The sequence below is a fragment of the Globicephala melas genome, chromosome 7 (genome assembly GCF_963455315.2).
Source record: "Globicephala melas chromosome 7, mGloMel1.2, whole genome shotgun sequence".
Lineage (NCBI taxonomy): Eukaryota > Metazoa > Chordata > Mammalia > Artiodactyla > Delphinidae > Globicephala > Globicephala melas.
The window spans coordinates 100,161,485-100,177,008 of NC_083320.1; the positions used below are offsets into that span (position 1 = coordinate 100,161,485).

At 34.0% G+C, this 15,524-nt stretch overlaps 1 protein-coding gene across 4 annotated transcripts in view; it reads left to right on the plus strand.

The window, feature by feature from the left end:
* Nucleotides 1–15,524, plus strand: part of DPP10 (dipeptidyl peptidase like 10) — a 1,292,066-nt gene that overhangs the window by 1,237,099 nt on the left and 39,443 nt on the right. For all 4 annotated transcript variants that reach the window (XM_030843834.2, XM_060302530.1, XM_030843833.2 and 1 more), the window contains 2 exons: nt 10,422–10,520; nt 10,630–10,699. In XM_030843834.2, the coding sequence (XP_030699694.2) occupies nt 10,422–10,520; nt 10,630–10,699 (169 nt within the window). The remainder of the gene's footprint in view (nt 1–10,421; nt 10,521–10,629; nt 10,700–15,524) is intronic.

Consider the following 15,524-nt stretch of genomic DNA (forward strand, 5'->3'; position numbering starts at 1 on the left):
TGGGACAACATTGAACACAACAACATTCACGTTATAGGGGTCCCAGAAGGAGAAGAGAGAAAGGACCCGAGAAAATATTTGAAGAGATTATAGTCAAAAACTTCCCTAAAATGGAAGAGGAAATAGCCACCCAAGTCCAGGAAGTGCAGAGAGTCCCATACAGGACCAATCCAAGGAGAAACACACTGAGACACACTGTAATCAAATTGGCAAAACTTAAAGACAAAGAAAAATTATTGAAAGCAGCAACGGAAAAATGACAAATAAAATACAAGGGAACTCTGATAAGGTTAACAGGTGATTTCTCAGCAGAAACTCTACAAGCCAGAAGGGAGTGGCATGAAATGCTTAAAGTGAGGAAAGGAAACTACAACCAAGATTACTCTACAGAGCAAGGACCTCATCCAGATTCAAAGGAGAAATCAAAAGCTTTACAGACAAGCAAAAGCTAAGAGAATTCAGCACCACCAAAGCAACTCTACAACTAATGCTAAAGGAACTTCTCTAAGTGGAAATACAAGAGAAGAAAAGGACCTACAAAAACAAACCGGAAACAATTAAGAAAATGGTCATGGGAACATACATATCGATAATTACCTTAAACCTGAACGGATTAAATGCTCCAACCAAAAGACACAGGCTTGCTGAATGGATAGAGAAACAAGACCCATATATATGCTGTCTACAAGAGACCCACTTCAGACCTAGGGACACATACAGACTGAAACTGAGGGGATGGAAAAAGATATTCCATGCAAATTGAAATCAAAAGAAAGCTGGAGTAGCAATACTCATATCAGATAAGATAGACTTTAAAATAAAGAATGTTAAAAGAGACAAAGAAGGACACTACATAATGATCAAGGGATCAATCCAAGAAGAAGATATAACGATTATAAATATATATGCACCCGGGCTTCCCTGGTGGTGCAGTGGTTGAGAGTCTGCCTGCAGATGCAAGGGACACAGGTTCGTGCCCCGGTCCGGGAAGATCCCACATGCCACGGAGAGGCTGGGCCCATGAGCCATGGCCGCTGAGCTTGTGCGTCTGGAGCCTGTGCTCCACAATGGGAGAGGCCACAACAGTGAGAGGCCTGCGTACCACAGCAAAAAAAAAAAAAAAAAATATATATATATATATATATATATATATATATACACACACACACACACCCAACACAGGAGCACCTCAATACATAAGGCAATGGCTAACAGCTCTAAAAGAGGAAATCGGCAGTAACACAATAATAGTGGGGGATTTTAACACCTCACTTACACCAATGGACAGATCATTCAAACAGAAAATTAATAAGGAAACACAAGCTTTAAATGACACAATAGACCAGATAGATTTAATTGATATTTCTAGGACATTCCATCCAAAAACAGATTTCACTTTCTCTCAAGTGTGCACGGAACATTCTCCAGGATAGATCATATCTTGGGCCACAAATCAAGCCTCAATAAATTTAAGAAAATTGAAATCATATCAAGCATCTTTTCTGACCACAACGCTATCAGGTTAGAAATCAATTACAGGGAAGAAAACGTAAAAAAAAACACATGGAGGCTAAACAATACGTTACTAACTAACCAAGAGATCTTTGAAGAAATCAAAGAGGAAATCAAAAAATACCTAGAGACAAATGACAGTGAAAACACGATGATCCAAAACCTATGGATGCAGCAAAAGCAGTTCTAAGGCAGAAGTTTATAGCTATACAAGCCTACCTCAAGAAACAAGAAAAATCTCAATTAAACAATCTAACGTTACACCTAAAGGAACTAGAGAAAGAAGAAAAAACAAAACCCAAAGTTAGCAGAAGGAAAGAAATCATAAAGAACAGAGCAGAAATGAATGAAAAAGAAACAAAGAAAACAATAGCAAAGATCAATAAAACTAAAAGCTGGTTCTTTGAGAAAAAAATCTAAATTGATAAACCATTAGCCAGACTCATCAAGAAAAAGAGGAAGAGGACTTAAATCAATAAAATTAGAAATGAAAAAGGAGAAGTTACAACAGACACCACAGAAATACAAAGGATCCCAGGGGACTACTACAAGCAACTCTATGGCAATAAAATGGACAACCTGGAAGAAATGGACGAATTCTTAGAAAGGTATACCCTTCCAAGACTGACCCAGGAGGAAATAGAAAATATGAACAGACAAATCACAAGTAATGAAATTGAAACTGTGATTAAAAAATCTTCCCACACACAAAAGTCCGGGACCAGATGACTTCACAGTTGAATTCTATCAAACATTTAGAGAAGAGCTAACACCCACCCTTCTCAAACTTTTCCAAAAAATTGCAGAGGATGGAACACTCCCAATCTCATGGTGAGGCCACCATCACCCTGATACCAAAACCAGACAAAGATACTACAAAAAAAGAAAATTACAGACCAATATCACTGATGAATACAGATGCAAAAATCCTCAACAATATACTAGCAAACAGAATCCAACAACACATTAAAAGGATCATACACCATGTTCAAGTGGGATTTATCCAAGGGATGCAAGGATTCTTCAATATATGCAAATCAATCAGTGTGATACACCATATTAACAAATTGAAGAATAAAAACCATATGACCATCTCAATAGATGCAGAAAAGGCTTTTGACAAAATTCAACACCCATTTATGATAAAAACTCTCCAGAAAGTGGGCATAGAGGGAACTTACCTCAACATAATAAAGGCCATATATGACAAACCCACAGCAAACATCATTCTCAATGGTGAAAAACTGAAAGCATTTCCTCTAAGATCAGGAACAAGACAAGGATGTCCAATCTCACCACCATTATTCAACATAGTTTTGGAAGTCCTACCCATGGCAGTCAGAGAAGAAAAAGAAATAAAAGGAATACAAACTGGAAAAGAAGCAGTAAAATTGTCAGTGTTTGCAGATGACATGATACTATACATGGAGAATCCTAAAGATGCCACCAGAAAACTGCTAGAGCTAATCAATGAATTTGGTAAAGTAGCAGGATACAAAATTAATGCACGGAAATCTATACACTAATGATGAAAAATCTGAAAGAGAAATTAAGGAAACACTCCCATTTACCATTGCAACAAAAAGAATAAAATACCTAGGAATAAACCTACCTAGGGAGACAAAAGACCTGTAATCAGAATACTAAGACACTGATGAAATAAATTAAAGGTGATACCAACAGATGGATAGATATACCATGTTCTTGGATTGGGAGAATCAATACTGTGGAAATGACTATACTACCTAAAGCAATCTACAGGTTGAATGCAATCCCTATCAAATTACCGATGGCATTTTTTACAGAACTAGAACAGAAAATCTTAAAATTTGTATGGAGACACAAAAGACCCCGAATAGCCAAAGCAGTCTTGAGGGAAAAAAACAGAGCTGTAGGAATCAAACTCCCTGACTTCAGACTGTACTACAAAGCTACAATAATCAAGACAATATGGTACTGGCACAAAAACAGAAATATAGATCAATGGAACAGGAAAGAAGGCCCAGAGATAAACCCACGCACCTATGGTCAACTAATCTATGACAAAGGAGGCAACGATATACAATGGAGAAGAGACAGTTTCTTCAACAAGTGGCACTGGGAAAACTGGACAGCTACATGTAAAAGAATAAAATAGAACACTCCCTAACACCATACACAAAAGTAAACTCATAATGTATTAGAGACCTAAATATAAGACCGGACACCGTAAAACTCTAAGAGGAAAACATAGGAAGAACACTCTGACATAAATCACAGCAAGATCTTTTTTGATCCATCTCCTAGAGTAATGGAAATAAAAACAAAAATAAATAAATGGGACCTAATGAAACTTAAAACTTTTGCATAGCAAAGGAAACCATAAACAAGATGAAAAGACAACCCTCAGTATGGGAAAAAACATTTGCAAATGAATCAATGAATAAAGGATTAATCTCCAAAATATATAAACAGCTCATGCAGCTCAGTATTAAAGAAACAGTCAACCCAACCCAAAAAGGGCAGAAGACCTAAATAGACATTTCTCCAAAGAAGACATACAGCTGGCCAACAGACACATGAAAAGCTGCTCAACATCATCATTGTTAGAGAAATGCAAATCAAAACTACAATGAGGTATCACCTCACACTGGTTAGAATGGGTATCATCAGAAAATCTACAAACAACAAATGCTGGAGAGGGTGTGGAGAAAAGGGAACCCTCTTGCAATCTTGGTGGGAATGTAAATTGATACAGCCACTATGGAAAACAGTATGGAAGTTCCTTAAAAAACTAAAAATAGAATTACCATATGACCCAGCAATCCCACTACTGGGCATATACCCAGAGGAAACCATAATTCAAAAAGACACATGCACCCCAATGTTCATTGCAGCCCTATTTACAATAGCCAGGTCATGGAAGCCACCTAAATGTACATCGACAGTTGAATGGATAAAGAAGGTTTGGTACATATATACAATGGAATATTACTGAGCCATAAAAAGGAACAAAATTGGGTCATTTGTAGAGACGTGGATGCATCTAGAGACTTTCATACAGAGTGAAGTAAGTCAGAAAGAGAAAAACAAATATTGTGTATTAACGCATATATGTGGAACCTAGGAATTTATACAGATGAACCGGTTTGCAGAGCAGAAATTGAGACACAGAAGTAGAAAAAAAACGTATGGACACCAAGGGGGGAAAGCAGCCGGAGTTCGGGGTGGTGGTGTGATGAATTGGGAAATTGGGACTGACATGTATATACTGATGTGTATAAAATATATGACTAATAAGAACCTGCTGTATAAAAAAATAAATAAAATTAAATAAAAATAAATGTTCAGTGACTAGGAAATGATATATATATGTAAAATTTTGCTTAGTATTTCGAAGTTTTTTGTCTCATTGCTATCTTTCCTTTTCCTCTTTTTATATTTTCATTTTTTTCTTTTTCCTTATGTGTATATGATTTCTTTTGCTTTAATTCATTTTTCGTCTCTTCCCTTTCTTCCTTTCTCTCCATTGCATCTCCTTCTCATCTCTCCTTATACTTCCTCTCTAATATTTTCTCATCTCTCCCTTTCTTCCTTCTTCCTAATTTTCTGTTCTCATTTTAATCCTCTTTTCCTCCTCAATCGTACAATTAAAGTCATGTCTTAATACTACCTTGTCTTCATAATGTTTCACAAAAAACTATGATTGAAACATATTTTCTGAATTTATCATGAAAAAAACTCTGTGTGCTTTTGAAAATGGTGTATTTTCTTCTGTATTTTTTTTTCCTTAAATATAATTTTATTTCTCTGTGTCCATGGGTTGATTTTTTTTTTTACCATGAGCAAATGAATATCTTTGATTTAGAAGTAAAAAAATTTCAACTACCTCTTTTCTCATGTAATTTATTTTTTCCCATTCATTTTTGATAATGAAGAGAAGCCATGAGAAATTATTAGTATATTACTCTCATATCGCTGCCTCTAGCTGTATTTATTCATTCATTTATTTAGTTAGCTAGTCACTGTAATACAATAAACTATTGTCCACTTATAAAAATATTTATCCAACAAGATGCTCTCTAGTAAGGTATAAAGGTAAAAGTTTAATGGGCTTTAGTCTCTAAAAATTGCTGCCTATGTCATTAACAAATATCAGGTGATATTGGTTTCTAAATACAAAAAGAATGCTTTTATCCACAATTAAGTTCATTAAGTGCATTTTTATGACAAGTCTTACATTATAAATGCTGAATCTTTAATGAAAGTGTATAAAGTTGAATTATTCACATTTTAAATTTTATAATTGAATATTTGCTATAGATTCTTTGAAAATATGCTATTATTTAAATAATCTGAAATTTCTTGTATCAGGGAGATAGAAGAAATCTGTGAGAACATCTAATTTCCCAAATTTGTATTATAGAGGACGACACTTATTTATAAGACAGGTGGTTTGGTGTGCCTGAAATCACACAGATTCACAGTCCAAAGCAAGAATCAGAAAATTTAATGGTTATAATAGAATACGATAATTTTTCTGGTAGAAGTGGACACAGTTCAAAAAAAGAGGAAGTCAGTGGAAAGCATTTCTGGAAGAAAGAATGTGAATACACAATCATGAGGAATGAAACTATTTACACTTGCAAGATAAAAGTTGTTCCATGTGGCTGGAACAAAACATTTAAGATAAATCAAAGGTATAGGCTATAGGGCAGGCTGAAGCCAAATCATAAAAGCCTTATGTTTCATCCTAAGGAGTTTGTAATTAACAATAAAGTGTCAATGATAAACCATTGACAATTAAAATAATATTCTGGCCATGGAGTACCTGAAAGTAGACGTGGCCTCCTGGCAAAAAGAAAGAAAAGAAAAGTGAAACAGAAAATAAAAGAATTTTTTTTTCAAAAATAACTGGATAAAATACATGAAACAACACTTTTCAAGCATGGGACAAGAGTCACGATAGGCCTCTGATCCCTGAAAGAAGGGAAAAAAGTCAGGTGAATGTTGTAATTGTCCTGGCTCTCTGGCTAGAATTATTTTTTGAATTCTAGGGTAAAGAGGAACAATTAAATAAGTGTATAAGGGTATCTCAGAGTCACAGTTGAGACAGAAATTGGCGTTCAGAAGGGTTGAAGACTCTGGAATGTTGGGAAGGTGGACAACACTGGAGCACAAGAAGAGACAGAGAGAGAGGACACCAGGAATCTGCATAGGTTTACAAGGGATCATCTTGCATCTGTTGCTGAAAATACCTAGCTGAACATACATAGGAAGATAGTCTGAGCCTGGGAAAAGCCAGAGCTCACACAGTGCTGGAATATATTAAAGTTCCAAACAGTCAGAACACTGGAATGTTTAGGAGAGATCCCAGAAGAGTCATGCCTTAGTATTAGAGCTTAACAAGTCATAGAGCAAAGGTCATTCAAACTCACACTAAATAAAATATTTTTTAAAGCTTTCAAATAATTAAGCTGGGGCTTCGCTGGTGGCGCAGTGGTTGAGAGTCCGCCTGCCGATGCAGGGGATGCGGGTTCGTGCCCCTGTTCGGGAATATCCCACATGCCGTGGAGCGGTTGGGCCCGTGAGCCATGGCCGCTGAGCCTGTGCGTCCGGAGCCTGTGCTCCGCAACGGGAGAGGCCACAACAGTGAGAGGCACGCATACCGCAAAAAAAAAAAAAAGCTGACCTGCAAATAGCTTAAACATCTGCTATAACACAGTCTGACAATTAATAAAAGGACAGAATGATGTCCAGAACTCAACAATGTAAACATCACAGTGATTAGAATCCAATAAAACATTATTGGCTACATATAGAAGCTAGAAAATATGACTCATAACTAGGAAAAGAAAGCCAGTGAATTGAGACAGATTCAGATATGATGGAAATTATGGAGTCCACTGACAAATACAATAAATTGGCTATTATAAATATGCTGAAATATATCAAGAAAAAATGAATGTAGTGATAAATAGAATATATTTTAAGAACTTAAAATATCTGAAATTAAAACTTCTCTGTAAAATACTAAAAGCAAATTAGACACTGCAGAAGAAATATTAGTGAACTTGAAACATTATCTATAGACACTTCCAGATGCAGAGAAAACTAATGAAAGAAATGAACAGAGCCTAAGATAGTTTAGGTCAATATCCATATCTATAATATTTTAAATTAAAGTTGAAATGGAAAAAATATTTGATGAAATAATGGCCAAATCCAAATCTGATGAAAAATATAAAGTTGCTCAACAACCCTCAAGCAGGATACAAAAATAAAAAGACATTTACTTCCACACATTACATACATAGTAAGAAAGCCAAGAGTGACTGCAGGCTTCTCATCAGAAAAAAGCAATGGAGAAAAATCTTTAGAATACTGATGGGAAGCAAAACAATACAAAACTATCAACATAGAATAACAAACTTAGAAAATATCCTTCAAAAGTAAATCCAAAATAAAGAATCGAGAAAAAAGAAACAAGAAGGTGTTGCCATCAGACATGCATCTTTAAATAACACAAAGATCAAAGAAGAATTTAGGAAAATAATTGGAAAATATTTTGAGCCAAGTGAAAACACAACTAATCTAAATTTAGGGATACCTAACATTGTGATTAGAAATACGTTTATGTCTCTAAATTCTTACTTTATAAAAAAGGAAATCTTTAAAATCAGTCATCTAAGATTCCACCTTAAGAAACTAGAAAAAAAGAGCAAATTAATCCAAAGTAAGTTGAAGGAAGGAAATTATAAAGATAAGAATAGAAATAAATGATATAGAAAATGGACTGGCAGTAGAGAAAAGCATATTAAAAACCAAAATTATTTTCTTAGAAAAGATAAATAAAATTGATAAAGTTCTAGATAGAGCCTTAAAAGAAAAAGTACACTGTCATTTTCATTAATGAAATAGATGATGTTAATAACAGGTTCTACAAACATTGTAATGCCAGTAATGGAATATTATAAGTAATTTTAGGGCAGCAAATTTGACATCTTAGATAAAATGGGTAAATTTCTTAAAAGAAAAATTGCTAAACATTCAAACAGGAAGATATACAATATATAAATATCCCATTATCTACTAAAAGTTTTAATTCATAGTTAATACTCTTCCCACAAAGTAAATTCCAGTTCCAGTAGCTTCACTGGTGCGTTCTGTTCAACATTTAATATATTAATAGCAAGTTCACATATGCTCTCAGAAAATATAAGGCCAGCATCAACCAGATTCCAAATTCAATATAGACATAACAAGGACAAAAAAATCAATTTTTCACATGAATATTGATGCAAAATTCCTTAACTAAATAGTAGCAAGAAAAATCCAGCAATTTATAAAAGGGTAATATATTATGACTATGTGGGGTTTACCTGAGGAATCCATGATTGCTATGATATTCAATAATTAATCAATGCAACTTACTATGTTATACTGTCAACTTAACACCTCAAAGGATTTATAAAAAATATTTGATTAAAAATGAAAAACAACAATAATAATAAAGTAGTAATAATAACTGGGCCAGAAGAAAAAAAAATGATTTAACTTGATGAATGGTATGTACAAAAATACTACAACTGACATCATACTTAATGTTGAAGACAATGCATTTCCCCCAAAACTGGGAAAAAGTAAAAATGTCTGCTCTCACCACCTCTTTGCAACATTGTATTAGAAGACTTAGTGAAATGAGGCAAGAAAAAGACATATAGGTAAAAAAAATTGCCTTTATTTGCAGAAGATATAAATAAAACAGAACCAAATAAACAAAAAAAATGGAATCCACACACACTCATAATACTATTAGAAATAATGAGTGAATTTATCAGGGTTATTACAATTATAGGTTAATATACAAAAATCAACTATTTTATATACTATAAGGCAAGGCAAAATTTAAAAATAGTTAAAAATAACTACTTAAAGTAACATCTGAAACTATGTACTATATACTGTAGTATACTATATACATCTAATAGAAATGTGTCAGTCTGCTAAAATGAAAGCAAACATTTCTGGAAGAAATTAAAGACTCAAATGGATATATACATGCATACATATTTATGGATTAGAAAGTTCACTATTTTTAGTATATAAAAATCCCCAATAAATCTATATTTTTAATATAGCAGTCAAAATTCCAGCAAGTTACTGATGTTTCTCTCCCTTCATGTTTTGCCAGTTTTCTCTCTCTTTTTTTTTGGTTTTTATAAAAAAAACCATTTTAATATTTTCTATTGCTATATTGTTGAATTCATTAATCTTTTCTTCTGCAGTATCTAACATGTTGTTAATCCTATCCAGTATTTTTTCATCTTAGATTTTATAGCTTTCATGTATATCAAATTTTTCAGTTCTTATTTTTGGAATTTTAACTTGTTTGTTTTTAAAATGTCTTTCATCTTTCTCCTTAATATCCTCAGGCTTTTTTAAAACTTAACACATGGAATGTAATTATAATCTCTGTTTTAATGTCATTATCTATTATATGCATCTGTGTCATTTCTGGGTTCTTTCTATTGAATAAAATTTGTACTCATCATGGGTGATATTTTCCTGATTTTTTGCATGCTTGGTAACTTTGTATTAGAATTCAGGCATTGTGAATTTTAAATCATTGGGTGCTACATAATTTTGTATTATTTAAAATATATTCTTAAGCATAACATTAACATGATCAGATTTACATTTTGAAAACGTAAATGCTAATTCCAAGTATAAGGGGCAACTGGAGACAATTTCACTGGAATAAAGAAGCTTAGTTAGAAAACTTGTAATAATCCAGAAGAGAATTTATGAGAGAGTAATCGGTGACTAGCACAGTGCCTGTCAAATGGTAATGATGGATAATTATTTGTGTTACACTGTTTCTTAATCAACACATAGAGATTATTTACACTATCCTTTTTGACTTACAGAATATTTTATATTGGAAAGCAATTCTATGCTGAAGGAAGCTATCCTGAAGAAGAAGAGAGTAAAGTCAGAAATTAAAACGCTTCATATTGATGACTATGGTAAAGTTTTGTGCATGCTATGTTATTCAAAAAAAAAACTTTCTCTGCACCTTATAGTTTTACATATGAATGACTCTCCATCTTTAATATTTTGCTCTTTCTTTAAAAGAACTTCCTTTACAGTTGTCCTTTCCCAAAGATTTTACGGACCGAAACCAGTATGCTCTTCTGTTAATAATGTAAGTATTTTATTTGTTTTTGAAATAAAGGAACCTAAAGAGTTTAGAATTTTTCTTATGTCTCACATGGCAGTATTCTGATTAAAAAACAACAGAAGAAGTCCTATATGTGTAGATAACTGGGACAGCTGTCAGTTGTATGAGTTCCTCAAGGACACCACCACTAAATAATACGGAAGGGTGTGTAATTGCTTGTGCTTCTTGCATCCCAATTTGCACTCAATGTTACTCCTGGGAATAATGACACATATAGTTTGGTTTATGGATGTCTGCTTAGCAATTACTCAAGCTCTATGTTCCCTTTGTTTTCTTTCTTTCTTTCTTTCTTCCTTTGTGATATATTTGTCATATCAAAATTATACTAGATTTGTAAAAGCCATTTTTTTTTAATTGTGGTGAGAGCACTTAACATGAGATCTACCCTCTGGACAAAATTTTAGGAATACAATACAGTGTTGTTAACCACACGCACAGTGCTGTCTAGCAGATCTCTAGAACTTATTCATCTTGCATGACTGAAACTTTATACCCATTGAAAAACAACTCCCCATCCCTCCTCCCTCCAGCCCCTGGCAACCACCATTCTACTCTCTGCTTCTATGAATCTGACTATTTTAGATGCCTCATGTAAGTGGAATCATGCAGTATTTGCCCTTCTGTGACTGGTTGTTTCACTTAGCATGATGTTTTTAAAGTACATCCATGTTTTCACAGGTAAGCCTTATGTTTTCTATTAGTCCTTGATGCAGCATTGAGGAAACATTTATTTCCATTGTTGAAAAAATTTGTTATATTTATATTACTCTTACCAGTTTTCCTTCCTGGATTTAAGGTCAGCAGGAGGCCACTCCTGCCCTCAGAAAAACCTGACTCTTAGGTTTTTCCAACTTGGAATTGAATTCATTCATACTTTCTATGAGATTATATTGTGACTATATACTACTGGGCACAGAGGCCTCTAACATCTATTGGTTAACTAACTTGATATTGATGTAGAATTGTATTCCTGAGAGTTATTAGTTATTTTCCTTATTAAGAACACAGCCAACATATTGCTATGACTGTGCTTAAAATTGTCTACAATTGTTCAGACCCTTTTTGGAAGAGTAGAATAGAAAATAACATTACTTGTTATGACTATTGAATGTGGACAGTAAGTATTCAGTCTGCGGAATCCAACTGCCTGGCTTCAAATTCCAGTTTTGTCATTTGCTAACAGTGTGTCCTTGAACAAGTTACATAACCTCTTGTGAGGTTCAGCTTTTCCAAATATAAAATGAGCATTATAATCCAGCCTATGTTTTAAGGCTGCTTTTTAGATTAAATGAAATAACATATAAAATGCCTAGCACATGTGAGTCTTATAATTATTGTGATTATAATTCATTCTTTTTTATATAGATTGCATTGATTTAGATCTTTTGATAAATAGAAGCAATTTGTCATTTCATTTTAATAAGCCAAATAATACAGAAAATACAATACTTAATATTTTCACTCACTCCAGTGTTTATTCCTAACTCTAATACCTTGAGCTATCTTTGTTTCTTATGCCAGGACCTTTCTCCTTTGTCCCTAATAGCCAGAGGCTCTGAAATTTCTTGGTATCTTCCTGAGGAAGTTCTTATTTGCTCTTTTCTTATCTTAACTCCTTCTCCTGTATCTTCTCTTTCACTTAGTTGTCTTTAGTGCTTTTTTTTTAATCGAAGTACAATAAATTTTAATTGATTTACAATGTTTCAGGTATACAGCAAAGTGATTCAGTTAATCTATTATAAATATACTTAATCTATTTTATATATTTTATACATAGTGTATATATGTTTATCCCAAACTCCTAATTTATCCGTCCTCCCCCATTTCCCCTTTGGTAACCATAAGTTTGTTTTCTATGTCTGTGAGTCTATTTCTGTTTTGTAAATAAGTTCATTTTTATCATTTTTTAAGATTCCATGTATAAGTGATAGGGTATGATATTTGTCTTTCTCTGTCTGACTTCATTTAGTATGATAATCTTTAGGTCCATCCATGTTGTTGCACATGCATTATTTCATTCATTTTTGTGACTGAGTATTCAATTCCTATTTGAACTGTATGTGTGATTTATTGGGGAAATATCTCAGGCACTAAAATGAGAAAAAACTGAAAATAAAATTCTCAACCTCGTGTTCTCTCTCAGTCATATCTCCTTTTGGGAAAAGGGATTGTTCTTTTTATTCACTGAGAAATGAGGCTTCTCAGGGAAAGGAACTCTACAAGGCATCCTTCCTTGAAGCATGACTTACATATGCAGTTGGATGTGTAGACAGTTCTTCCCATTCACATATCCACTGGCTCCACAGTGCGTCAGACTTTGGGGGAAAAAGTAGACAAGAGTTCACATTTTCTCTCGGTAGCCTTGAGTCAGAGAAGCCAACTGGCTTGTCCTGCCATCAGATTTGTGCTTTGGTCTGGGTGATTTTTAGTTCATAAGAAGAATATAAGGAATTGCACAACACTCAACTCTCTTATTAGAAAGGAATAGTCAAGTGTTTTTTAGAGGCAGGAGAGGAGAGTAAAGGTACTGGCTTAGGAGTCAGGTAGGCCTGGGTTCAAATCTCAGCTCAAAGATTTACCAGTACATTGCTTAATTTTCCTAAGCTTCAGTTTCCTTATAAATAAATTGAAGACAAAAACATGGACTAATATATATAAACATGTCACCATAGTGTCTAGAAGAGCATAAACATTTGCAGTTGGTGTTTAATAAATTGTAACCATAAACATAGTTATTATTAGAAGTAGTAGTCATTTTAATATTTAAAAGTATCAATATAAACATTTAATAATATATTTTAGCATCCATAAAATTATTTAATAGACATTACTAAAGCAGATAAAATAATATAGTTAGGCCTATAGAGTTTAATTTGCCACTTTTTTGTTGAAAAGAAGAATAAAAGTATTAATTCATTAGTTTTCATTTGTTTTTATATGCTGATTATACTAAATATTAATTTAATTTATCCAAATTCCTTGATTTTTAGAGGTAAATTCTCAGAAGTTTCACAGAATATGACTTACAAAGCCAAACAGGATTTTTTTCTTTTTTGATTCTATATTTATAAAATGATTGATTGCTTTAAGCTACATGATCATTCCTAAAATATTTATGCTTGGAAACCCATATAGGTCAGAATGGCTTAAGTGTAAAGTGTCTTTTACCTGTTTTTTAGAAGGTTTATAATTTAAGGGTATTTTTTTTCTTAAGTACTGTGTTCAGTTATAAGTGGACTCCACACTCAAAAAAAGAAAATAATTGTCTTTTTTTCCCTAAATGGACAATTTGACAGTGAAGAATAGTAAATAAACTAATATCTAAATGAGGCTAAGAGAGGATTTAGTGATTTTGTTGTCACTACTTTATTGCTATTCTGTGCAGTGCACCTAGTACCTGACAGGCTGTGAGTCACTTCTTCATCTATAGAGATGGGTTCGCGTCCAGGAAATTCTATAGTGAATGCATGAGTTGGAGACTGGCTGCAGCAATCTGAGGAGGTGAAGGAAGATTGGCCTTGAAGAAAGTAGCCTCTGGCTATCAGGAATCATCTTTCTGCTAAATTTTCATTATGGAACCTCAGAAGAAATGGTCCTTTGAGGACCTCTCTGTGAGTTTTCTGAAACTCAAACCTAATTTCATGATATTGAAAGTACAAGTGAATCAATGGCAACCAAATATTTTACTGTAATAGAAAATCTAAGAAGCATTGCCACTACAACTGTTTCTCAGTGGCCTCAACTTACAGTAGCCTCTGTGGGGTCATGACCCCTTTTTCTTTTTTTACTCCTATTGTCCTTTCTCCAGTCTTTCTCCTTAACGTTATATTGAGTACTTAAGAACCCAGTAGTCTATATTCACGTTCATACCTATTCTATATGCATCTAGTCTATACTATATATACTATATCCATCTATATCCATTTCAGCATGTATCTCCTTGAATTATTGTTTCTTATGTTATTCTTATTTTCTACTCCTATATATGTAACTTAGTACAATACAAATTTACCGTGTTGCTTTTATGTGCAAGAAGCTGTGCTAATGGCTGAAATGGCATCTTGAAATCTGTAATCATTTTTTTAGATTTGTGTTATCTCTGCAATACCTAGCACACATGGTGGAACCTTATGAAAACTTACTAACTAATCTGTAATTCTTTTAATAGTGCAAGACTGAAGATTACTTGAGAGAGAGCCTACAGTTATAGATGTTTATTTGATAAATTAATGTAAATCTAAAGGCCTAGAGCCTGATAGGAAACAATCTAAACAGATATACTGTTATTAGAGATGAAAGGTGTTTTCTCTGTTCACTGTGTTCCTGAAGACAAGCATATCAAGCTGAGTTTCATTCAGTACCAAGGAATCATCATGTCTTCCCATTTCATACCCTTTCATGTTCAACTTATCCATGCCACTCTTGGCACAGGTGTAACGCAGAGAGGCAGTGACTGTTCAACACATTACATTAGTTTCCAGAATGCAACATCTTTAACATGCCCTTATGACTTAGTCTCATCTTGCTGAACTCATCTTCCTTGAAATCCTAATGAATTCTTTTTTTTTTTTTTTTTTGTAGTACGCGGGCCTCTCACTGCTGTGGCCTCTCCCGTTGCGGAGCACAGGCTCCGGACGCGCAGGCTCATTGGTCATGACTCACGGGCCCAGCCACTCCGCGGCATGTGGGATCTTCCCGGACCGGGGCACGAACCCGTGTCCCCTGCATCGGCAGGCGGACTCTCAACCACTGCGCCACCAGGGAAGCCCCCCTAATGAATTCTTGATCA